The sequence below is a fragment of the Phragmites australis genome, chromosome 5, assembly GCF_958298935.1.
Source record: "Phragmites australis chromosome 5, lpPhrAust1.1, whole genome shotgun sequence".
Lineage (NCBI taxonomy): Eukaryota > Viridiplantae > Streptophyta > Magnoliopsida > Poales > Poaceae > Phragmites > Phragmites australis.
The window spans coordinates 5,360,356-5,385,952 of NC_084925.1; the positions used below are offsets into that span (position 1 = coordinate 5,360,356).

General features: G+C 42.3%; 2 protein-coding genes and 1 non-coding gene across 4 annotated transcripts; 2 read left to right on the forward strand and 1 right to left on the reverse strand.

Annotated features, from left to right (window-relative positions):
- On the reverse strand, positions 1-197 carry LOC133920245 (U2 spliceosomal RNA). Its single transcript, XR_009910059.1, has one exon. It is a non-coding gene; the product is annotated as a U2 spliceosomal RNA (small nuclear RNA).
- A 73-nt stretch (positions 198-270) lies between these two features.
- LOC133918547 (SWI/SNF complex subunit SWI3B-like) lies at positions 271-4,692 on the forward strand. Of its 2 annotated transcripts, XR_009909789.1 has the most exons (7): positions 271-640; positions 742-1,148; positions 2,329-2,709; positions 3,191-3,323; positions 3,780-3,880; positions 3,979-4,248; positions 4,496-4,692. XR_009909789.1 is itself a non-coding variant. In XM_062362466.1 (6 exons), exons 1-6 carry the CDS (start codon positions 418-420, stop codon positions 4,186-4,188), a joined length of 1,455 nt encoding a protein of 484 aa, XP_062218450.1. In that variant the 5' UTR covers positions 271-417; the 3' UTR covers positions 4,189-4,418. The 2 variants fall into 2 exon arrangements, 1 of the variants encoding a protein (XP_062218450.1); XM_062362466.1 differs by lacking the exon at positions 4,496-4,692 and having other exon boundaries at positions 3,979-4,418.
- Positions 4,693-21,897: 17,205 nt separating this feature from the next.
- On the forward strand, positions 21,898-23,781 carry LOC133917462 (protein RGF1 INDUCIBLE TRANSCRIPTION FACTOR 1-like). The gene is made up of 3 exons (XM_062361362.1): positions 21,898-22,119; positions 22,220-22,438; positions 23,581-23,781. The coding sequence occupies exons 1-3, from the start codon at positions 21,898-21,900 to the stop codon at positions 23,779-23,781; spliced, it is 642 nt and encodes a 213-aa protein (XP_062217346.1).
- Positions 23,782-25,597: the final 1,816 nt, after the last annotated feature.

Sequence of the window (25,597 nt, forward strand, 5' to 3'; positions counted from 1 at the left end):
TTGGGGTGTGCCAGCCCAGTCAATAGTGCAACACCTCGGCGACACACAAGGATCCTAATGGCAAGCCATTATGATAGATCCTTCCCCATAAAAAAATAAATTTAATATCAAAATAGGTCCATGACCTATATATCAGATATTAAACTGATAAAAACAGATACTACACTTGATCTTAGCCAAAAGGCCGAGAAAGGTATGAGTTGCATTGTAGCTATGCGTCTCATCTTATTCGCCTCTCCGGGCTCTGCCGGCTAAACCTTGGCGATGTGGTACTAAATAAACCTTGTCTGATCGATTACTGTTTGCTTTATTTGGGCTACTTATTAGTGCAGACCTAATCCTTGAGGCCCAACATTAAGCCCAATAGACAAACATAACGGACCCACGTCCGCGGCTCCTTCTCCCCTTCCACCTCCGATGGCCACAACGACGACGACGGCGGCAGCGGCGGCGGCCACCGCCAGCTTCGGACCAACGCCTCCACGGCCTCCGACTGCTGCGCCACCCGCTCCTCCGCCGCCATCCACCGCGGGCGCCGTCAAGTCAGAGGTCCCTCCCACCCCCACATCCTCTACCGCCACCGCCGCCGCTGCCGGAGCAGAGGATCCATCCCACATTATCACCGTTCCGAGCTACTCAGGTAACCAAGCCCCCCGACTCCCGCGCCCCGTCCCAGCGCGGCGGCGCCCACCTCTTGTGGAGGCTAAAACCTGGAACCCTAACCGTGGATTCCCCTCGCAGCGTGGTTCTCGTATGACTCCATCCACGACACGGAGCGCCGCCTCCTTCCGGAGTTCTTCGAGGGGGAAGCTGCGGCGGCGTCCGGGTGCCGGGGCCCGGGCGCGTATAAGTACTACCGCGACAACCTGGTGAGGAGGTTCCGGGCGCGGCCGGGTCGGCGGCTCACGCTCACCGAGGCCAGGCGGGGCCTTGTCGGCGACGTCGGCTCCGTGCGCCGCGTCTTCGACTTCCTTGAGGAGTGGGGGCTCATCAACTATGGTGCTTTGCCGTCGGGCTCGAAGCAGGCGAAAGAGAAGAGGGAGGAGGCTGCGCCACAGTCGTCGTTGCCTTCTGGGGCAACGGTACCCAGGAAGCTCTGCACTGGGTGCCGCACCGTGTGTGGCCTTGCTTACTTCGCCTGCGAGAAGGTGAGTGTATTGCCCATGTTTTGTGGACTCGATATATATATGTGTGTGTGTATATATATATATATATATATATATATATATATATATATATATATATATATATATATATATATATATATATATATATACCACTGTGTAATCTTTGCATTAGATATAGATTTGCTAATATGCACGAAACATTTAGATCTGAGTAGAACTACCATAGCTCATTTATGTGATTATTTCGGACGGGCTGCACCAATTAGTGTGGTCACAGTGTAAAAGCACCTTTTTTGTTGGCAAACAAGATTGCCGTTTAGTTACATTGAGCTGCCAAAATCTGCATCTTCGGTCTCTCATGGTATGTAACAGAAGGAGTGTTCTATGGTTATGATTTTACCCATGTTGCAATCAAGAAATTAATTTGGCAGGGGCTGGAGGTGTTCCTGGTTATCCATGGTTCTGACTTATGAGTTTATCTCCACTGATACGTCTCTTGGAAAGGGTATTAGGATAGATGAGTGAACCACCTTAATGACAAAAAGGCCCACGCTACTTGCCTACTTATGAGTTTATCTCCACCGAGTTTATTTGTGACTTATGAGTTTTTCTTTGGGAGTTGCTATATTTATTGTTGCTTATGAATTTAAACTGAGAGCGCAATGAATCTTGCATGCACAAATTTACCTGCACATATTGAAGTACTTATACTTCTTATCCTTGTCAAGGAAGGGCATTAGGACAGGTGGGTAAACAACCTGTTTGATAAAAGGTGGGCGATAAGTATTTTGTGTCAGGAATTGTTAGATTTAGTTTCTTATGAATAAATTGAGAATGATGTTTATGGAGTAGATCTGTTTTTAGAACAATGTTACCTGCCGCTAGTTGTTAAGTGCTTGTGTTTTTCCACAACTCATTCCTTAAATTAGATAATTTGGGGTCCAATTAGTTCTGAATTCTGATATGCCCTTACCTCTGCAGTTTAGAGCTTGTTTCTGATGTAGGAACATAACATTCATTAAGTCATTGGCCTGTGTTTACCTCTCCATTTAGTACTATTTGTACAACACGCCTACATCAGTTCAACTATTGTCATTGTATATCATTCTTACCATGTTGACTGAAACGTTTTCGCTGACTTCTTGGATATTTTAATTGAATGGCTACTAAGTTGTTCATCTTAACCTGTGCATATGATCAGGCAGATATAAGTCTCTGTGCTAGATGCTTTGTACGTGCTAACTACAGGCCAGGTCTGACTGCAGCAGACTTCAAGAGAGTTGAAATTACTGAAGATGCAAAATCAGATTGGACAGACAAAGAAACCCTTCACTTGCTTGAGGCTGTCTTGCATTATGGAGAAGACTGGAAAAAGGTGTCTGAACATGTTGGTAGTCGATCAGAGAAAGACTGCATTGCCAGATTCATCCGATTACCTTTTGGAGAACAATTCATGGGACCCAAGGAGGATAAAATGCGGTTTGAGAATGATAATGACACTACCGATGAGCCTGGAGCAGATGTCTCAAAACGACAAAGTCTCACTCCACTGGCTGATGCAAGCAACCCGATTATGGCTCAGGTCTGTATCGTTGATTTTACCCTGGTGTGGTAGCTGCTAGTTCTTAATCAGTATGCCATCCACTTGGACTAGGAGCAATGACAACAACAGTACTTGCTACTAAAATTATATTTGTATTTTTTAATTTATGAGTTTGTTTCACGTATCTAATAATGTCAACTGGAACATTACACTTTGATACACTATTCTTATTAATAGATCACTTTCTCAGATAGCCTTAGTTCATCACAAGTACAACTTATATTCTTTACTTCGGATATGAAATGCCATGATAACATTGTAAAAAAAGTGACCTCTCGCATAACTTTCAAAAGTGGTTCCTGACGTTAGCATGCACAATATTTGTGCACACGAGTTACACTGGACTTTTATGTACATGCTGTTGGCAGCCATGTTTCATCGGGTGCCTTACATCACTGTTTACTTTGAATATGGAGAACAAGTGTTGGAGAAAACTGAGTAACTGATGTTGTTTTCCCAGGTTGCATTCCTATCGGCCATTGTGGGTTCAGAAGCTGCCTCGGCTGCAGCTCAAGCAGCTATTTCTGCACAATCCCAGGTTGACCTAAATGATGGTGAGATTGATTCTTCAATGAACAGCACCAGGGAGGAAGGTACCATCTCTGCTCTCTAAACCACCAATCATGTGTTTATTTGTTCTTTTGCAACTTCTGCCATATTGATGTTGAATTATTTATAAATATACTGCTTTGCACATCAGTGTGCTATGTGAAAGCAATGCTGAGAATGATTGTCGGTGAATTCTGTATCAATAGCTTCAGTATGTAGATAACATTCTACTGGGAGGCGGGAGCAATAAGCTCAATTATGCATGTGTAGTATTATAGCATTGTGGCATATGCAAATAATAATATGTGGCCTTGTTCTCGAGTTAGGTATGTAGCGAGAGTGGGTACAAATTGGATGAACTTATGAAGTATGTATAGGCACTTAAAGGATGAACAGTATTCATTTTCGAAACTCTTGCTGCTCGCCTAATACATACCATGATTCTTAGCTGCTAACATTAATGTCCTCTTCAAAATCGTCTTGCACAAATGGGTTTTCAGTCAACGATTTACTCAGAGAGGCTGCTACTAATGCACGAGTGCAACTTGAGAAGGAACGGAGCAGTATAGAGCAATCTTTATCCGACATAGTAGATGTCCAGGTACCAATACTAGAATACTGAGATAAGGACTACATAAAAATTTATTTGTATACATTCTTCTTATCTCTACCATCTCTTGTGTTATAAAACCTTTTCAGATGAAGGAAATCCAAGATAAAATATGCCATTTTGAACAGAAGGAGATACTGATGGAGAAAGAGCGACAACAGCTCCATTGTTTAAGGGATTTGCTTTTTGCAGACCAACTGGCAGTTGCGCAACATCATCGCAGGCCCCCAGCTGTACCCATGGAGAGCAAAGATGACGAGAAGCCAAAACCCGTGATTAACATAGGTTGGTTCGAATAGAGCTTCATCATAGCATGCTTTTGATGTGAGATTGAAACCGTGTTCCTTTGCATCAGCCGTTGTGAGAACTGGATACAATATAAGACTGCACCATCAGCTAACTTTTTCCTTTGGTGTCTCACAGGCTCTAGAGTAGCATGTTTGATTTGTGTATGTTTGCCTCAGCTGTTGTATGAACTATGCCTAACTAATATCATTACAGTCTAGCTAATGTGAAATGTTATTCCTGATTTCCTGTTCAAATTAGCATCGTTTTTTCCTATTGCTATCTTTGTTTCAGAAACAAAGGCCTGAAGTGTGTGAGGCATGTAGGCATGCCGGGTTGTGCGTGTATGACGACTACCAGCTGGTTGTGCTTTTCTAGGAGGCATCGAAGTACAGATCTGTTTTATGCCCATGCATTTGTAAGACAATTATAGGTTGATTTAAGGAACGGGTGATGATGGATCATCCGATCTTAGCTCTGAGCTCAACTCAATTGATTTGTTTGGTTTGAGGAATATAGTGGGTCGATCTATCATCATCTCATTTTTCAGAAGCATCTGATTAGTTTAAATATGAGAGATAGTATCGTGCTACTAAATTTCATAGACTCTCGCGATGGACGAACAACAATTGCGAACATGGATGGGCCAGATTGAATCGACCTTTTCTATAGCTCATGCTAAGGTTTGAGCACTTCTCTAAAATAAAATTAGAATGTGAGAGAGTTCACAAGAGTAGTGCTTGGATGCCGAATTCTTTTAATATTACTTTTTTATACGGTAATTTAAAAAATATTACACAAATTTGAAAAAAATTACAAATATAACCCATTGTTGCGATATAGTTTAGCGTAATCTGGTTTTTGCACGATGAAAGAGCGAAGATCCGCGAAAAATTGAATTTTCGCTCATTGAAATATAGAAAATATAGATATATAGATGGTTAATGAAGCTTGAATAGCATTAGAATATTTGAAGCGCATTACACAACAGATAATTACCTGCACTAAGCGTAATCCTTCCACTGCATGATTCGGCAAAAAATATTTATTGCACAAATAGTTGTCCAAATTCACTTCTCCTTAATTTTTTGGTTCAATGTAATTTTATCGACATTTCATTATTTATTTGATGTAAAATTGTGTGCGTAATTTTTTTTGAGTGAAGTAACATTGGGAGGATATAAAATCTATTTTTTTAAATAATAGTGGTTGTGAAGCATAATTATCATAGAACTCTGCACGGATGTTACAAACGCTGATGAACATTACATGTGATCTGAGGTTTTTCATCATTGTGCGAATGGATCCTAACTATAAATAGATGATGACAATAAACATTGGCATATACGTTATGGCAAAAGACTAATCTAATAGCAGACCGCTGCTAAACCTAACATGCCTTAAGAAATAAAAATAGATCAGGTTATAATAGATGGTTTACTGAGTGCACATAGGATATTTGCCATTCATGAGAGCATCGGGGCCTACCGCCTTAGTGCGACAGGCCCTCTCCCGCTTCATTTTTCTCTCAGCTTCGCGTGCTTTAACTGCGACATGCTTTTTCACTACCTTCCTCATGCGCTCCTCCTCCTGACGCTTGAGTTGTAGTTCTTCTTGTTGTTGCCTATACTCCTGACGTTCATAAGCTTGCCTCCTCCACTGCATGTTCATGTTTACCCACTGCTTATGGTCCTTATTTTGCTCCATGTCCAACCATCTTATAAAGTCATAGATAGGTTGAGGAGACTGAACAAATGAACAAGAGGGAAGATTAATAAGATGGTGCACAAAATTATATGAAAAATATCACATGAGTGATCTATATCGTTATACTTGTGGGTAGTCATATGGTTCATATCGAGACGGGTCATACTGGTAGTTGGCACACATGAAGAAGCATCTACCATAGGTGTAGAAAATATCCTGGGACTCGCGAAGCCTACAAGGATCGTCATAGAAGCACATAGGCATTCAACCCCTTGGGATGAAAGTCCCCTAATATTTCTTGGATGGGCTTGGTGGAGGTGAGGAAGACGTTGTATTTGAGAGAGGAGGGGAAGGAGTGGTCTACTCATGGTTCAGGCTAGGGTTATTTATGGTGGTTGGAGGCTGGTATATGGACTGAGTGGATGGACATTGCTGAGGGCTGAAGCATGAAAATATTGTGCACAAGGATAAATAACTAGGGATTCCCTATGAAAACTGGAAAAGTTGTACCATTGATGCTTTGCAGAGATTCCCTGTGAAAGCTATTGCTTGGTGTAGTCATCTGATTATGTAAAAGTTTAGCAATGAGTTATTGTTGCCTCCACGTAGAAGACATGTAATCCTATAAAAGTATTAGGCTTAGAAAAGACGTATTGACAAAATGATAAATCTCAGCTATTTCATTGATAAAAGTAAAGTACATCATATATGAAGCTCATTGTAAGCATTCATTGCATGTATGTGGCTACAGTATATAATGCAATATGCACCAGCTCATACTCTATCCCTATTCTATGATAAGTTACAATGGCATATAGTACCTCATCGCTAAATCAGGCATGCCTTATCGAAAGACAGATTGTCGGGTGCAAGAAAACATCTACAGGATTGGTGGAAAAGATGGAGGCTTCTTATCTAGATATTCACAGCAGATCTCTTGAAAGCTGCATCCATAGGGGTAGGGCTTGCTGCACACAAACCCTTGTGCCAGTCCACATGCCACAGGCCTCAGCACAACTGGTAGGCCGCACACATATTGTGGAGGAACCTGCATGTTACCGCATGTAGTGAGGTACTTATCCCACCACTTTTCATTGAGCTCATGTAACTTCATCTTTGGTTGTTCAACATTCGTGTGTCTCATTGTCTCAGCATGCTCGTAGCTGCAGTTGATGTTCGCGTACTCTTCTTCATCCGCGTAGCATTCGTACTTGCACCTAGGCTTGTCGTACTGTTGGAGGGAAGTAGCTGAATTAGATGAAATTCGTAGCATAGTAGGATATCATGTACACTTACCCCACAATGGTACCAAGCAATCGTGGCAAGCGGGAATGGATTTTGGCATGCTATTTTACCGCAGTAGCACCTTGGCATGCGTGCTCGTGCACTTCTATCTACAGCTCCATCTCCCTATTCTTCTGCTCCGAGTCTTCATTTCTAAACATTTCTTCGTCCTCACGCTTAAGTCTATCAAGGATATCGCGACATAGCTTGTAAGGGTCCATCTTGCCCTTACCCTTGTTCGACCTAGACCCGGAAGCCATGTGAGATAAAGTAGTCGGTTTGTATGCACTGAAGCGTATTCGTCCTTGGGGTTACCCTTATATAGAGTAGGTGGTGGTGGCTTGTGTTAGAGATCTCATGGAATCCAGCCATGTGTTTGAATCTGTGGTGTGAATCAAACCATGTGTTTCCTAGTAGCAGTGCACGAACTGAGTGATTGGTCATTGAGCATAAAGCCATGATTTGCGTGCTATAGGTATAAGCTTGCTGTAGCATCTAGTGCTATGGATTTGATGAATCATGCGCTTTAGAATCTTCTCTGACTGATCCACCGATTATTGCCAACACATAGTGGTTCCTTTTTTTTATCATGCAGGAACAGTCTAAACTAATGAAATGGAATGCACAAACAAAATAAATAGTCCAGCAGCAGTCTGAACAAAATACATTGACTAAGCATACAAGTAAAATAGACTACGACTGACCCCTACCTTGACCCCTATCATGGGCCCTGCCTCTGGCACACTTTGGCCTGCGTGCTGACACTGGGATGGCTATCTCATACTCCTCCCGAGGATGGTCATATGCGGAAGGTGTGTACCAATTAGGCTCACGACGCTCGTGTCTGGGCAACTGGAGACTGTATGTGTCCTTCATCTCATGTTGCGTAGCCTGAGTGGGTGAAGGTGCATTGTAGAACTGGGACTGACCCATGACTTCAGAGGCCCCTCCGTAGTCAAGCCACCAGTTCCCGTTAGAGAGCGGTGAACTCCCAAAACATGTTCGATACTCTCAATGCAAATTCCTGCATTACATTACACACAAACAACTGAGGGTTGCCATATAATGAGTATTAAGTCAGAGGTTATGGAATAAAGAGTCATTACATACCTGACATAGGAATGAACACAGGCGCATCCAACCATAACCTCCTACCTGGTCAGGGCACAAAGGCTGAGAATTAGCGTACACAGGCATAGCCCAACCAGATCCTCCTGCCTGGTCATGGCGTGGAGCTTGAGAACTAGCATACACAGGTGCGGCCCAACTAGATCCTCCTTCCTGATCATATCACAGAGGCTGAGGATTAGTGTGGAATGGCTAATGTTGGATAGACCCACCTTGAGATACTTCTGGAATTATTATTTATAATATGCCATCAGTTATCATCTCAAATAATATACCTATAGGATCCTTAGACCTGAGATCATCATTGATCTCCAGAATGTGTAGTAGCATACTTTGAGGCTGCCAAACACTACACCATAACTAGGTAGTCATAAAGGTAGTTTTCGGGTTTGTCATGAATCATGTCATGAGGTGTGAGTGATCAAGATGAAATTGGTCTCTCCTTGGTAACAGGAAAGATATCTTTGGGCCCCTTGAAATAGTTGGATTGAGAAAGAGCATGGTCAGTCCAATATATGATTAAAGAGTTAATCATGATGAATCCAATACATGATCGAGTGAATGGTCGAGCTATCACAAGGGTGGTACATATCTCGTCTTGAGCTTGACTGGTATCGTGAGGTAAAGAGATTGGTGCATATGTATGTCAAGGCTCAGCTGACATGATCTATGTATATACTCGGAAGTCAACATGTCCAGCTAGGGACCGCTATTGATTTTGGTTCGGAAAGTGTTTCCGAGTCGTAGCCGTTTGTACATGAACCTAACGAGTCACACACTTAATGGTTTGGAACAAAACATATCGATTGGATTTGTATATGGGTTTGACTGGATTGTGATCCATGAGGATTTAGAGTCCTAAAGGCTTCCAACGTGGAAGCCCATTGGCGAGCTCTATATAAGGAGAAGGGTGGGGTAACACGATGTGAGAACTCTGAAACCCTAGGCATAACCTTCCACTTGATCTTCCAAAACCCTAGTCCCACACGTGCTGTTAGCATACCACCGCACAATGATCCTGCCCAGTACGTGTTGTCGAGACCGGTTCAAGAAACAAACCAATCTCATCTATGTACTGAGCCTAGGAATCAATCCCAAGTGACTTCATTGATGATACTCATTACAATATCCATACTTAATCGAATTAATCATCTTACAAAAAGTGACCTTCAAGGGTCGAAGAACCAAATAAATTACAGCGGAACTAAATGAACTACGAAGACTCTAATCCTTTATGACTCTTCCACATGCATCATCAACGTAGAAAGCATCTTAGAATGATCCACTTTCAGCATATTCCTCGATACCTTCTCCAACTAAGTGTTTGGTGAAAACAAGAGTGAGCATTTGTCGTACTTAGCAATTTGTGAAAGAAATAGTATGCATATGAAGGCTCGGCAAGAATAAGGCAAATATGGCTCTCTTGTATAAATCAGTATTTAAGTAAAAATATATTTGAAAATCAATAATAATTAAGTGAATAGGAAACCACCTCAAGATTCCATCCATCTTGACTTAACCAACTAACCATCGCCTCAACCAAAGTTCCATCAACTAAGGTTGAACCCTTAATTATAGTTCCCATCACTATGGTTGATTATCCTCAACTATGATTCCCACCATCATAGTTGACCCGACTAACCAAAACATCAAGTTATAATCATGGTAGGTTTTCAATGCCACTCATGACCATGAGTACGACTGAATATTCAATTTCAACTCTACAGAGGTTGTACATTACCAACAAGACGTATCATCCCATTTTTTTGAGCATCTGTTGGCCGACGGATAACTCTTACACACTACCGAGGTGTGCGATAGGAATCCACTACAAAGCCTTTACAATGCCCACTCTCAACACATGTCTACCCGCTAAGGTTTCACTGCTGCGTGATTCCACCTCAACAACGGAAGCCCCCTCTTGCGCCTTTCAGATCCCAAGACATCGTCCATTCATCACTCTTTTGTCTGGTCTACACTATGCTAAGAGTAAGAAAATTACTTGATTAGACCCATACCATACCAGGCTTATGGTTGTACTATAAATGCAGAAAGATCATCCCACGAACTGGTCCTTAGATTTGAGCAAGACTACCACTTTCATACATCTCATCATACCACTTGCTCAAATCCCTATACCATGTAGCTTAAAAGAATTATTTCATCATATTTTATTATTGTTGCATAGGACCATTATCAAGTTCGTGGAACAATTATCATGATTACCATTCAAAGCAAGGCTAAGCATCATCTACCTATCCATAACCCAAAACCATACTATGGTGACAAGGATGATAAGGGAAAAATTAGGGTAAAATCTAACTCTTAGGATTCCTAACAATTTATTAGCATACATATTTATAAAACAAAATATTTATAAAACTGGGATAAAAATGATCAAGAACACCAATTATCTTTACTGAATTCAGTTGGGTCTTCAAAATCCTGATCCAGCAGACCTTCTAGGTCCTCCTGAACATTGGCACCTACTCGCAACACACGCGGAAAAATAACAACACATAAACACCAAGATAAAAAAAAAATCAAACATCACACAATAAATATCATCATCACAAGATTACACTATTCCGGACTATTCGACGAAAGAACGGATCAGAACGGAGCTACGGATTACAAGTTATAATTTTCTAAAGATTAAAACAAGACTGAAAAGATTATCTACAAATAAAATTATGTTGCTAGGAATTTTCTAAGATTTTTTTTCAAAGTCATCTATAATTTTTTTGGGATTTTTCTAGAATTTTATAGCATTTATTTGAATTATAAAACTATTTAAAACTATTAAACAGAATTACATAAACCTATAAAAAAATTTAGAAATTAATTTCCTATTTATTATTATTATTTAGGATTATGACTTGACACGTGGCACTTCATGATTAGCTACCGAAGGGGTTTGAGGGGCTTCTAATCTCAACTCTTGGTCTCGGATCAGACGGCTCACATGCACTAGCTCTCATCTCCGGCTGAACAAAGGCGGCAGTGACAGCTTCCGCGTTGGTGCAATATCAAAATCTTGTCAGAACGATGCTCCGGTGACCTATCTACTCCGGCGAGCGGCGGAACAGGGTCGGGGAAGCATGGGGAACTCACCTAGGGCACGTATCGGCGCCAACGAAGCTCCAGGGATGCGAGCGACGGCACATGACGGCAAACCTCCTCGGAGCTCGTCGGAACTCGGTCCAGGGCGACGATTGTCGGTCGGGATCACGTCGAGAAGCTTGCTTGCGCCCTTGCGATGCTGGAGAACTCCTCGGTGGCGGCTTTCAGGCTACGGTGGTTGAGATCAACGGCGGCGGCTTCCTCTTCCGATGCGGCGGCAAAATCGTGGCTCTAGACCGAAGGCTTGGTATGGGATGCTCTAGGGGAGAGATCTAGGGTGCTATTTATACCCGGAGGAGATAGAGTTCAAGGGCGGCTTGACTTCTATTTGAACGGCGGTGACATCTACTCGGACTCTAATTTGAGCTCAGTTCCGATTGGAGATAGGGCGTACTCGTCCAGGACTTTTGCTTATCCATGACCTAGCAAGGTTCTAGAATCTCCTCTCCATCATATGCGTGTCGGGCTTCATCCTTGGCTCGTGGCTGGCTCGGTCTTCTCAGCGGTGCAGCTAAAGATGTCCAAATGGGTCGTACCTACTGGGCCGGCCCGAGGCACGGCACTGTAGGCACGGCCCAGGTACGGCCCGGCCCAGGCCGGCACGGGCACGGCCCGACTCGGGCACGAGCGGCCCAGGAGGCACGGCTGGGCCGGGCCGGGCCGGCACGGCACGGCACGGTCCGGGCATGGCCGGCCCATCACGGCATGGCCCACCACACCGGCTCGGCACGTGGCGACCCACGGCACGGCACGGCACGGCCCACCGCGGGGGGCACGGCTCGGCCGGCACGTGGGGGCACGATGGGCCGGCGGGGGCACGCGGGTTAACGACCCGATATTTTTGAATTTTATAGCCGTTTTGTGACCGTTTGAGCTCCAAAAAATTCGAAAAAAATTGCAAAAATCACCATTTTTCACCTATAAATAGAGGAGCACCTTGCCCTTCCATTCCACACCAGCAACACCATTTTCTCTCTTGTTTCATCCTCTCATTCTTGTCTCAAAGTTCCTGAGAATTAGCGATAATTTGGCAAAATTAGTTTGAATTGTTGCAAAAAAATCCGAGCAATTCCAAAATTGTCATCCTGCTGACTTGCTATCTTAAAGTTGAAGAAATCTTGGTGATTTTTTTGCATCGTTGTTGAGTCTTATTTTATTATTAGTTTTATTACTTCATTATTTCTAACTCTGAATATTTACAATTTTTGTAGTGTCATTCGACATTGATCATGGATGCCGGTGATCATGATACATCCATAGATCATGATTTTTTTCTCCAAGGACTCACAGGGGACTACGGCCCCTTTGATACCAGTGCTGCAGGTGATGATGGACCCGACGGTGAACTTCCGGTTGGTTCACATCCAGGTGATGCAGCAGCAGTTCCATCGTCAGGCTCTACAAGTGTGCACACATTAGCAAGCACCTGGTCTAAAAGATCAAGAGCCGGTACTTCCGAAGTTTGGCAAGACTTTGAAAGGTTCTACAAAGAGGAAGATGGGGTAAGTGTCAGGTATGCTAGGTGTTATATTTGTAAAAATAAATTATCTGCAAAGCCCTCGGGTGGAACGGGGCACTTGAAGAGGCACGCCACAAGTTGCAAGCAAAAGAGTGGAGCAGCCATGAAGCAGACAGTGTTGCAGTACAACCCCGACGGCTCTGTTCATCATTGGGAGTACGACTCTGCCAATGCTCGAAAAGAGCTATGTCGCTTCATTGCAAGAGTGGATCTACCACTCAATATCGGTGAGTCTGCTGCATTTGAAGATTACATTAAGTAAGCTCATAATCCTAGGTTCACGCATGTTTCTAGACAGATAACTAGTAGGGATATGGTAAAATACTACAATGCGTGTCGTAGCAAGCTTAAAGAAATGTTGCAAATATGTACATTTTCAGTTGCTTTGACCTCGGACATATGGGCAGGTACGGCTAGAGAGGATTATCTTAGTGTGGTTGCTCATTTTGTTAATAATGATTGGGAATTAGAAAAGAGAATAATAGGTTTTTGTTTGATTGACAACGCGCATACCGGTGAAAATATTGCTGAAAAAATATCTCAAGTAGTTGCAGACTTTGGTCTCACGAATAAAATATTTTCTATCACTTTAGATAATGCCGGTGCAAATTCTAGAGCAATGGATATTCTTACTCCGTTGTTTAGTACTTATGCTGAATCTTTCTTGTTACATCAACGTTGTGCTTGTCATATTATCAATCTTATAGTAAAATCCGGTTTGAAGAGGTTGTCGCGATACTTAGACGATTTTCGTACTGCAATATCTTTTGTGAACTCCTCTAACCAACGAATTGCAGCATATAAACAGTATTGTGTTGCAATGGATGTGCGTCCACGTAAGTTTGCTCTGGACATACCGGTGAGATGGAACTCTACTTTCTTGATGCTTAAAAATATTATACCATATAAGAACACATTTGGTGTGTTTATTCATACATATTACCATCAGCATGGGGGTCAAACTTTACTCACGGAAGCGCATTGGTATGTTGCTGAAAGGATACTGGAGTTTCTTGAATTTTTTTATGATTCAACTGTGAGTTTATCAGGAATTTATTATCCAACATCTTGTTTAGTAGTGCATAATATTGTTGAAATTGCTACTCATTTAAACAACTATGAAAATGACAATCTTCTAAGATATTGTGTAGTTCCTATGAAATCTAAATTCTTAAAGTATTGAAAAGAAATTCCTTTGTTGTACGCATTTGCCTTTATTTTAGATCCTAGAGCTAAAATTGCAGTTTTCTGTAGAGTTCTCGCAATTCTAGGTGATACTCTTGGCCATGATTATTCTAATTATTATACTAATGTTCGTTCTAAGTTATTCGAAGTTTATAGTAAATATGAAACAAAGTATGGCGGAGTTCGCCTGCAACGACCTCCACTAGCACCCACAACAAGTAAGAAGACGACAACGTGGGGGAAAATATTTGGTGCAGGTTCTTCATCAAGAAGTTCAGACTCTTCGTCATGATCGTCTACGGGCACCGGAATTCCAACATCTGGAGGGGAGCTAACTACCTTCATCGACAGTGACGTTATCAGCCACGAACAAGAAAACTTCAACATACTGCAATGGTGGCATGAGCACAAGACAAATTATCCAGTGCTTTCACTGTTAGCGCGAGATTTTGTTAGCGATTCATGTATCTACAGTTTCTTCTGAGGCTGCCTTCAGTCTTACAGGAAGGATAATCGAAGAGAGAAGAACAAATCTGTTAAGTGAGATGGTTGAAATACTCACCATAGTAAAGGATTGGGAACAAGCTGAAGCACGAATGCAACACACTGCAGAAAATACTGAGCTTGAAGAATCATTCCAAAATTTGTATCTAGATGCTGATGAAAACGTGTAATTTCAAATTTTCTGAGCTAGACTGTACTCTTTTTTCCTTTGCTAAAAAGGTTTTTAATGAGGCAATCTATCAATAAAGCTTATTTTTAGAATTAATCATGTGCCCCTATTATTTCTAAGTTTTTTTTATTTTATTCATGTTTTTTGTTTATTTTTTTTAAATAACCCCCACGGCCCCACCCCCACCCACCTCTCTTCTCATCGTGGCCTATAAATACCATCTACTCCATCTCAAACTCCATGTAATCTCATCGGCCACCCATCTCTCTTTTCCTAGTTGCTAGCCAAGTAGCCAGTAGCCACTTTACATCAAGAAACCAATTCCATATTTCAATTCATGGATCAAGATGTCGAGAACTCGCATGCATGGTCATGGGTGTGGCAACATTTTGAAAATGTCTTCAGAGAAATTAACGGGGAACAGGTAGGATTTGCTAAGTGTAATATATGCAGCAAAGAAATAGGTGCCAGATCTTCAAATGGAACGGGACACTTGAGGAAGCATATTAAATATTGCAAGCAAAATTCTGGAGTTTCTAATGAAACCATGTAATTTTCGGAGCATAATCGTAGGTTGTTCTCTTTTTTCCTTCTAGTAGAAAGGTTTTTAACGAGGCAACCAATCAATAAAGATCTTATGTATTTATTTTCTATATTTTTATTGTTTTTTGGATTTTTTTAGCTATTATTTTTATTTTTTTTCCTATTTTTCGGAGTGCTGACGGGCCGAACGTGCCTCCACCGTGCCGGCCGGGCCCGTCGTGCCTTCCCGTGCCGACTTGGCCCGTTGTGCCTCCACCGTGCCGGTCGGGCCCGTCGTGCCAAACGGGCCCATCGTGCCTCCACCGTGCCAACTGAGCCCGTCGTGCCGAACGGGCCCATCGTGTCGGCCGGGCCCATCGTGCCGACTGTGTCGTGGGCCGGCCCGGCACGACACGGTGACAGTTGGGCCGTGTCGTGGGCCAACGACTCGGCACGCGGGCCGGCACGGCACGGCCCGTAACAGTAAATGAGCCAATCGGGCCGTGCGGATTTTGGGCCGTGCCGAGTTGGGCCCGTGCCGGGCCGGCCCGATTGGCCCATTTGGTCATCTTTAGGTGCAGCACAGCGGTGGGAGGGAGCGGGAGAGAGGGAAGCTAGAGGTAGGGGATGAGCTCGGCGGGCCAGGCAAAAGACGTGGGCTGCAGCCTAGAGAAGGAGAGAGGAAGGGAAAGATGATGGCGGGCTAGGCTGAAACCGATAGAGGGAGAGAAGGGAGATAGGCTTAGCTCAAAAGCCTTTCTATTTCTTCTCTAATTTTTCTCATGTACATGCATTTGTATAATTATACATACAACGTATATACTATCTATACAAATACATTAGCTCACATAAACAAGCAATCAAATATATGTGTATATATATATATATATATATAATTTTTTATTTTTCTTTGAAAAAAAAATTCTACTTTTTTGGATCCCGATTTTACACAGCTAGACAGGAAACACATCTTTTTCTATGGTTTTAAGAACTTAGGTTGTTACATGTGTGGATATCATAGAGACACTGCTGCTATTGCGGTGTTGATCTTCTCAGCGTGAAGATTACAATACGACCACTCGGGACTGATCGAGGAGCATGACACGACCACTCGGAGCTGATAAAAAACACAACATACCTGCTCGATGGCTGGTTGAGGAGTGCAACCACCTGCTCAGAACTAGTCAAGGAGTGTGACCACCTGCGCGGAGCTTATCGTGGAGCTTGTCACGGAGCTCATTGGGAAGATTGACGTGCACGATGTTGGATCGATCTACTCTAACTCTTATTCAACTGCACTGCGCGTCGAGTGGTAACGATCTATAATCTCTTACTAGTATGGTTTCCTGAGTGAATACGGTAGAAAATTCTTATTTTAGGCTAGTGTAGCCTACATGTTCCCCAACATAAACTATGTGTCAAAAGTAAAGAAGGCATTTTACATTTACTTATTTTGGAGAAGTTAGCATTGGGAACAATAGCATAAACAACAGCACTATGTTTACAAGGGAAAAACTTTTTAGGATTTTCGCATGAAAATTATATTAGTTGATTCACCAGCAGAGAGATTATATTAGTACGTTTATTGACAAAGGTACTTCAATTTTTGCTAACATATAGTTAAGAAAAATATGGCCAAAGGTGTGTGTTTTATACTGTTGATATCCAAAATGACATGCAAGAGAATGCATGTAGGTGATCCTAATTGAGCTGAGCTTTACAAGTTCTAGCTCAGTGAGGATTCAATCTCAAGTTTGGGCTTTGGCATCCGTTCCTAGTGTGAATGCATGGTTGAATTCTGAAAGTACCGCTTGTCATGACAACTTAACAAAATTTGCAAGAGTTGTTTTTCACATCTGAGATTTTGGTATGCCACTTCATTTAATAACTTTTGCCAACGGTCTTGTGCCCCTCATATGCATCTGATACCTTTTATGTTTGGGTAACTGTAAAGGCAGATTTTAAGAGGCTTTTGCAAAATATTATTGGCCCTTTTTGTCACATGCTCATATGCTCACTCTTTTTGTCTATAGAGAGGACTATGGAGCCATACGGGTAGCCTATAAAGAGAAAGACTATTGATTAAAAAAAAAATCAGCAATCGTATGTACATTCAAGTTCAAAATTCTAGAATGACTGATCGACAAGTGCCTCACAGCCTACATTGAGACTGCAGCTGATGTGACAGGCCGGTCCACAAGGCTTTCTAAGACGGAAGGAAATTATATGAGACCTCCATCTTTGTGTGACACGTGTTATCTATTTCTCTCATATGTATTCAATCAAATCGTTGGACTCAGAACGAACGGCGTGGATCAGGATCTCACAGAGACTTTTCTGTAGAGGATCTTATATAATTTTCTTCCTTTCAAGACAACTAGTTGATCCAGCAGCGCAAACTTTCTGTCCTCCTCTGCCATGCTCAGTTGTTTGTCCCATAGTCACCAGATGGAACCATATCTCTCATTCCTCGTCCACAGAACATCATCTCCGTTCTGGAAACATTATGATCCTTATCATCTTATCAAAATCTTTCGCAAGTAACTTGTTGTGTTTCTCGATGCTATTCCTCTATCTATCCACCCGGGAATTATGTGACCATGGTTTGTCCAGTGCGAACTTCTCTTCCTCCAGCAGACAGATACTTCCTCCGTAATGCTCTGTATTCATCCATATATAGGACCAAAGTCCGGCAGGGAATCCGGGTTCCTCTGTCCGAGTTCAGATTCATTTTTTTTACACCTCTCAACCGAGTATAAGTGTAGTATATGTTCATATGCAAACACACTCCTCCATCTCACATACACAGCTACAAGGTGTCATCCCTAATGAGACCATCAACACCGAAACCATCCAAGGCTCTGCAGACGGTGGTCACATTACATTCGCGAAAGGCAACAAAATTTATTTTTGAGGCCTACCAATCGAGCTACGGCTCGCTCTCAGTTCAGGTTCATTCTTGAAGCTTCTCTTAGGCGGCGTTTGAACCTGCTTGCTCCTAATCGTCACAGCCGTGACTTTGGACGATGGTGACCCGTTGGATTGAAGGTGAAAAAGACCATATTCGCTGCTACAGTAGAAGAGGTAGCAAATGAGTAAATTTCTACAATGGCATGTGATAATATGGCTGGCTGGCTACAAGCTCATCCGTCACGTACCCAATGGATTCAAGCACACCAATTGATCACATGCACGATCAACCACCACAAAACCCAGCTATATTACTACCAACCCATTTGGTTCGCAATGACAGGGTTCAACACAGAGAGAGAAAGCTTGACAGAGTGAAGCAATCAGACTGGGAATGGAAGAGAGAATGGGGGCTGGGAAGTAGAGATCGGTAGCAGGGAGGAAGGGGATCGGAGAAGTTCAGAGGAGAGGGAAGTTGTAGAGAAGGAAGAAAGAGACTCTTCTGTTTGTTCTTCGATGTCCCTGGTTCACTCGGCGATGGCCTCTTATGCGCCCTCTTGCCAAACCAACCAGCTGGGCCACTCGACCCGTTGCAGCCCGGTTCATAGTCCTAAGCCCATGACATCATCTGAGTTATTCTTAATTGAAAGGAAAGTTGTAAGTTATTGTTGCCTATTGGCACTGCCTCGAGTTGTTTTCTGAAGTTACTTTCGAGAAAATAATGGCTACCAAATGATTAATTTTTTGCACACGGGACAATAACATATTACACGTTTTCATTGTGCAATTGTGCAGGAAGCAGCACACATTGTTCAGAAAAAAGCAAAAAAAAAAAATTGCACAGCGCCAATGTGCCGACGTCACTAGGTCGATCATCTGTCATGGACTCATGGCTGATCTGGGACTATTGATAAATTTTGCTGTTTCTTTCCCCGCGACGAGATACATATAACTTAATTAAAATGCAAGTGCAATAACAGTGCAACATCCTCTATGCATGAAAATGTTGGTATCTGAAAGTTTAGAATTTGAAGCCAATGTATATGTGGCTGATTATCTCTTGGTTGAGATTTGTGGGAATACACTACCATGCAGTAATCTTATGCCTTGCTCCTTGGAACTTGTCCTAGATCAGCAATTGTGCAAAACTCAAGTAACCATGGTACGTCTATACTTAGTGCTTGATCATTGAAAAAGCGAGACTGTGAGGAGCATGATATTGTGCTCTATATGTATGAGGATTATATACCACATTATCTAAAAAAATGACATTATCTAGCCACAAGCTAATTGATTTGTAAAGAAACTACATAAACTTCTGCACCGCATGATCACATTGAGATTTGTTCAAACCCTAATCTCTCCACTTCTTGACCACACCGAGAAGGTCCAAACCCTAAAATTACTCTCCTTTGCCCGCCACCACTCCCAACCCACCCACCACTTTGTCCGATGTGCTCCTCACTCCCTATAAAAGGATGATAACCTTGTGCTTCCACCGGTCATAAATATTTATCACTTTGACTAAGATCTAATCAAACTTTTAAAATTTTGATCGTCAATAGCTCTCAAAATATTTAGCTTGAAAATATAAAAAATCACACATATAAATTTGTCTTAAAAATAATTTCATAATATTATATTTTATTAGATATTATAATTATATTCTAATACAAAATAATGATCAAAGTTACAAGATGAATACCATAAAAAGTCAAAAACGATAAGTATTTATGACCGGATGGAGTAGTATTTGTATCAAAACACAACGGAGGGATTGGAAGCCAAACATCCGTTGGATCAGCTGCCACCATATACACCCATCGTCATCTCTTTTCCACCCAACAAACCTCCATCTTTCTTAGATCCCACACCTTCGCCTTGTACTCCACCTCGCCATCTTGGTATGTTGCTCACCGCCCATATGTATGCATCCCGTATAGCCTGTCATCGTTATCCCATCATATCGCTTCATCCGTTGCGCATGAATAGGTTTCCAATTGGCGGTATCTCAACGCTTCATTGCTAGGTATGTACATAGTGATCTATGGAATAGACAATAAAAAATCTTGGACATGCATGAATTCGTCAATAATCTGTACATATGATAGCTAATCGGTGGTTATTTTTGTCGTCTGCTACTTTTACATCCAACGTGAAGTGAGAACTCATTTTTTGCGATCCTGTGAAATGGAATCTATGAAATATGTTTTAGAAAAACGATGGGGGTGGTGTGGTGCTTGGTCTGTTCGTCACTTGTTTTTAGTCACGTACACCATTTCAATAAACTGGAGTGATCGCTCGGTTTGCAAAAGCGATCAGCCTAGATGGCAAGATCATTATCAATTCTATATAACATAGGGTGTGGATTCTCTTCGATGACTTGAAACAGTTTGTTATTTATATGAATCTTATATCTATATGTGAAATAATAAGATTTCGTCTATGTGCCTGTCTATGTCTGCTCCTTTCAGACTCTCCATCTCTGCACTGTCCCACAGGAGCAAACGTGCGACAGCCATGATGAATCAATATATTGCCTGCATATATAAGTTACGCCAAACCGACGCAATGTAGGATCACAAGCTAACGATTGCTGTGGCTGTTGCTACCTGCTCGGGTAATGGAGGAGACAGATGGGGTTGTGGAGCTTCTTTTTTCCTAAAAAAACGGATCGGATGGATTTGGATCGTCTAGAGATTTATATATGTATGTGAAATGATATTAAACGAACCTCCAAATTTATATGTGAAATGGAACGAGATGGCGATTCACTCTTTCTGTTGAAAGGGGCAGGGATAGAGAAAGGATTGGAAACGATGGAGCCTAAAGTTTGTGAAGCGTCTTAGTTAAATTTACAAAGAGATGAGCTAGTGATTCTTTCCATAAATACCTCAAGCTACACTATATGGCAATGGCGGTTGTTGGCTATGCCTCACCGGTAGACATCCAACGAAGAGATCTGTCCCGCAGATGGTTGGAGAAAATCGAAGAAAACCATGGTCAAGAGACCTGCTATTTGGAGCTCCGGCTATCAATGGAAGGAATCACCAACTCGCCTGGAGATGTGTGAACCCAGCCATGCACGCTTTCAGACTGAACACAAAAAATCTACTAGGCAATGCATACATCTGGTTTATCAGTACAGTTCATTTACGTTAAGATTTGTATTAGAGAGATAGGTGAAAAAATCATGAGAGAATCAACGGATGTATTAGTATTAAGTAAGAGGAATGCACGAACAAGATAGACCGTGCTGCAAGGATACGTGAAGTTGCATTTCACCTTTCAGACTTTTGATGCCCTTCCATTGTTGTTTCCATTTTTACTCTCTCCCGCTTTGAAACAAAATTCAAATTTGCACGTTCCATTTCACATACAAATTTACCATCTGGTGCCATTTCACATACAAATTTGCACGTTCACCGGTTCTCATTCATGTATATATAAATCTCCAGATGTCAGCACCAAATCCATCCGTTTCAAAAACTTTAAGAAAAAAGAGGCTCCAAAATCATCATCTGCCTCCTCCATCGATCATCTGAGCAGGTAGGTAGGTACCTTCTCGGTAGTAGTGTGTAGCTAGCTTCAGTTCAGTGTATACGCAGGCTATTTTTCATTGGTTCGCCGTGGTTAGTTACCGTGCTTTTGATCCTGCGAGACGGCGCAGCTATGGTCAGCCTCAAGGAACTGGCCCGCGCCGACGCGGAGCGCGTCCCGCCGGAGTGGCTGCGCCGGCTGCTGGAGGCGACGTTCTTCGACGCGTGCCCCGAGCACCCGGGCGCGAGCCGCGCGACGCGTAGTGCCGGCTGCAACCTCTTCTGCACCCGCTGCACCGGCCGGCCGCTCTGCTCCGTCTGCGTCTCCGACCACCCCGGCCACCAACTCATCCAGGTGCGTACCTGCACGCGCTCGTGGCGAGATCTCGAGGAGGCAATAATGGGCGGAGGTAATCTGACGCGCGCGAGCTCTGCGTGCGTGTGGGCGCGTGTAGGTCCGGAAGTCGTCGTACCACGACGTGGTGAAGGTGGCGGAGGTGGAGCACCTGCTGAGCCTGTCGCTGGTGCAGACGTACCTCATCAACGGCGAGAAGGTGGTGTTCCTCAACCGGCGGCCCATATCGGGGCAGGGGAAGCCCGGCGCGTCCAGGTGCGAGGGGTGCGACAGGGGACTCCAGGACGACGCCTGCCGCTTCTGCTCGCTGCGATGCAAGGTGAGCTCCATCTCTGCCGTTGTGGGGAAGGCAACTCCGCGGAGAGGTTTGGACATATAGATTATCTCGTTCGTCCAAATCTTATTTGTCTATGCTATTGTTCTTCGTGCGGTTTCAAAAGTTTAAGTTCGTCATGCCTAGGCCACTTCAGGTCGATAGGTACAGGTGTGAAGCATGAGTGGAAAAGGGAAAAAGGTTTCGTTCTTTTTCCTTTTTCATGTACTAGATTTTTGCTAGTACATGACTATTGCATACAGGAGTGAAGATAGGATTTTAATATTAGAAGGCACTCAAACTTTTCATAAGACCGTGAAATCAATATATAATAAAAAAATAAAAAACATAATAAAATGTATTTAAAAATATATCAGAATATTGTAAATTCAACAAATAAATTCAAATTTTGCAAAGAAAATATATAATATAAATTGTTCAAATATGAAATAAGATCTTACATAAATAGGAGATTACAATACTACTTTAGATTCTTCATTTTATGTTTTTTTATGATCATTAAAGTCTCAATTATGTTATCATCGCTTATTTTGGAGAAAATATCCAGCTCAATAAATACGATTAAGCCATATAATGGTTTAAAATTTGGCACAACCTACATAATCTAATTTCTAAAATTCTACTAATTAAGTATCATGTGAGTAATCTGAATAATAAAGAAAAATAATAACATCGATATCTATCAAATAACTATTAAAATAACTAACCAGATCGATTAATCCTAACAACAACTAGTACTCTATCGTGAATACATATGCTCCAATAGCTAGCTAATGCTGCAGCCACTTCGGATTAATAATTATCAACGGTTTGTATCAGATTAATTGAAGCTCACGACATTATAAATTTAAAAATTACAATCAATATTGAACCTACAAGATTATAGGTTTAATTGAAACTTATAACATTGCAACATTAAACCTCAAACGTATAACTGAATAACTGCGCTCTGTGTTCACAGCCCTCGCACTCCCTAACCCTACACATACTTACATAAAATATACCAAATCTCCTAGTAGTCCCAGACCCAAATCCCAAAATAGTCTCAGACCTACTTGCTACCCATCGGATCCGCTATGCTTGCATATATACTTTCTGATGCCTTTCGATTTTTCTGTCGTTGTTAGCTTGAAGCATTGGAGTGGGATTTCGACGTGTCATTCGCTGTCAGTCCCGAAAGCGATAGCGAATCAGGAGGAGACGGGTCAGGATCAGACGGCGATTCGTCCCGCCTGACCAAGATCCGGAAGCTCGGAACCGTATCAAGATCGTCCGGGAGCTTCGCTGCTGGAGGAAACATGACGTTTTCACTAGTACAAATTGGTTAACCAGTAGCAACATATATGAATAGTGATCAGAACTAAAGATATATTAGTATCAGTTTTTAAACTTTCAAGTATGAACAGTGATCGATGTTAAGAATCAGTACTGAAATAGACTATCAGTGTCGGTTCCAGTGACAACCGTCACTAAAAGTAAGTCGAATCTGAAATTTTCTTAATCACGTTTTGGCTTGTCCTCGCGTCTGTTTGGCTGACAAATCAGTGCTAGTTCCAGTAACAATCGCCACAGAAAGTAAGCATGTCGGTGTAAAGAACAATAGGGTCTCTTGACAGGGGACCCACGGCGGTTAAATATCAACCTTTTCTACTCGTTATGATTAGACAGGAGCATAATCCCCCGATGTGTCCAGCCAGTGACCACACACCTCCATGTTTATTCTCACTGAGGCCCTAAGCCGTGGCCTCTGTGTGCTCGAACTCTGGCTTAGGTGCTATTGCTCGTTCCAGCCTCTGCACTGTTGTTGGATATGATCTCGGCTCTAACGTATCTTGGCTACAAGACCGAGAGAAAAGGGGAGTCCGACTCCACCCACGCGCCATGATCGGAGGTGCAAACTGACTGTGGTTGCGGTCCCAGGTCGATTAGCGCCAAACATAAATAGAGGGGTTTCGGCTCCTCATGGTACAAAGTTTTCGCATGAGATTAAAATCACCCGACACCCCAAAACTTAGGGAACCGATTCCTCTAACGTGAACATCAGAGAACAGTTGTTACTGACATATGGATCTATCACATTTAAGTCCACATGTCAGCGACAACCTGGTGCATGCATGAACATCCTTCATCCATCTCCACCACCTGGTGCATGCATCCTCAACTAAAATGGAAGCACAACCCCTATGATCTGTCCTCGAGGTACGTTTATCAGTATCATGTAATAAAAACACTCCATTCTGAATCAATCCTGTGGAGCCCATGCAAGTTAAATGACATGCCAAGTCTTCTCTCTTCCCATCTCCCCGTTTTGCCCGCCACCTGTTTGTTGAAATGTCCCCAAAATTTTGTTCTGTAGCACAGTCCTCCTTCTCATTCAGTAAGTAAAGCCAGATGTTGTACATGATGTATGCTCAATTCGAGTGGGATTTTGTCATTGTGTGAAAGATGCAAACTGTTGTTCCCTTCAATGTAGTTCCAATCAGATTATATAGCACATATTGTGGGGCATCTGCAATTTCTTCAACTATATAAAATTTTAGTATTTACGGAGAAACAAAAAGAAATGGTTGCTGATGCAACCACGCCTAGAACATCAGCAAGTCTGAATTTCAGTCTGGTGTTTGTTGCGCCTAATCCAGGATGGCATGTAGCTGTGCATTCCACCATCAATTTTTCAGATGGTTTGTTTTCATCTAACGATTATTGAACAATAATCAATTTTTATGTTGGCTCGCCTGAGATACTGTGAAATGAACACATAGATCATTTAGTTTCCTGATTAATACATTCCCTTGCCAAGTTTTCCATTGGCTGAATTGTTCACACTATTCTTAATGTTTATTGTAGGACATCCTTGTTTTGAAAAAAGCTTTATCCAGGGGAATACCGATCTGGTTAGAGGAGGAACTATTGCGTAAATCTCTCAAACACATTGAAAAAGATACACTATTAGAACTGGCTCTTTTGTTGCTTCCAAAAGATATTTTTATATATGGATCAAATACCAGAATGGCATTGAAACGCGAGGTATGTTCTTTGTGATGCAAGGAATGGGTTCATCTGTTCATACCCTTCTTATTTAGAATATGATGTAGTGTTATTTTAATATCAAGCTATTTTTGTGCAAGATAGCTGCATGCCCTA

Coding starts and splice junctions, on each gene's coding strand:
- LOC133918547 (XM_062362466.1), top strand. CDS start 418: ATGGCCACAACGACGACGACGGCGGCAGCGGCGGCGGCCACCGCCAGC. Junction 641..741: donor CACCGTTCCGAGCTACTCAG/GTAACCAAGCCC, acceptor TTCCCCTCGCAG/CGTGGTTCTCGTATGACTCC. Junction 3,881..3,978: donor CCGACATAGTAGATGTCCAG/GTACCAATACTA, acceptor AAACCTTTTCAG/ATGAAGGAAATCCAAGATAA.
- LOC133917462 (XM_062361362.1), top strand. CDS start 21,898: ATGGTCAGCCTCAAGGAACTGGCCCGCGCCGACGCGGAGCGCGTCCCG. Junction 22,120..22,219: donor CCGGCCACCAACTCATCCAG/GTGCGTACCTGC, acceptor GGGCGCGTGTAG/GTCCGGAAGTCGTCGTACCA. Junction 22,439..23,580: donor TCTGCTCGCTGCGATGCAAG/GTGAGCTCCATC, acceptor TGTCGTTGTTAG/CTTGAAGCATTGGAGTGGGA.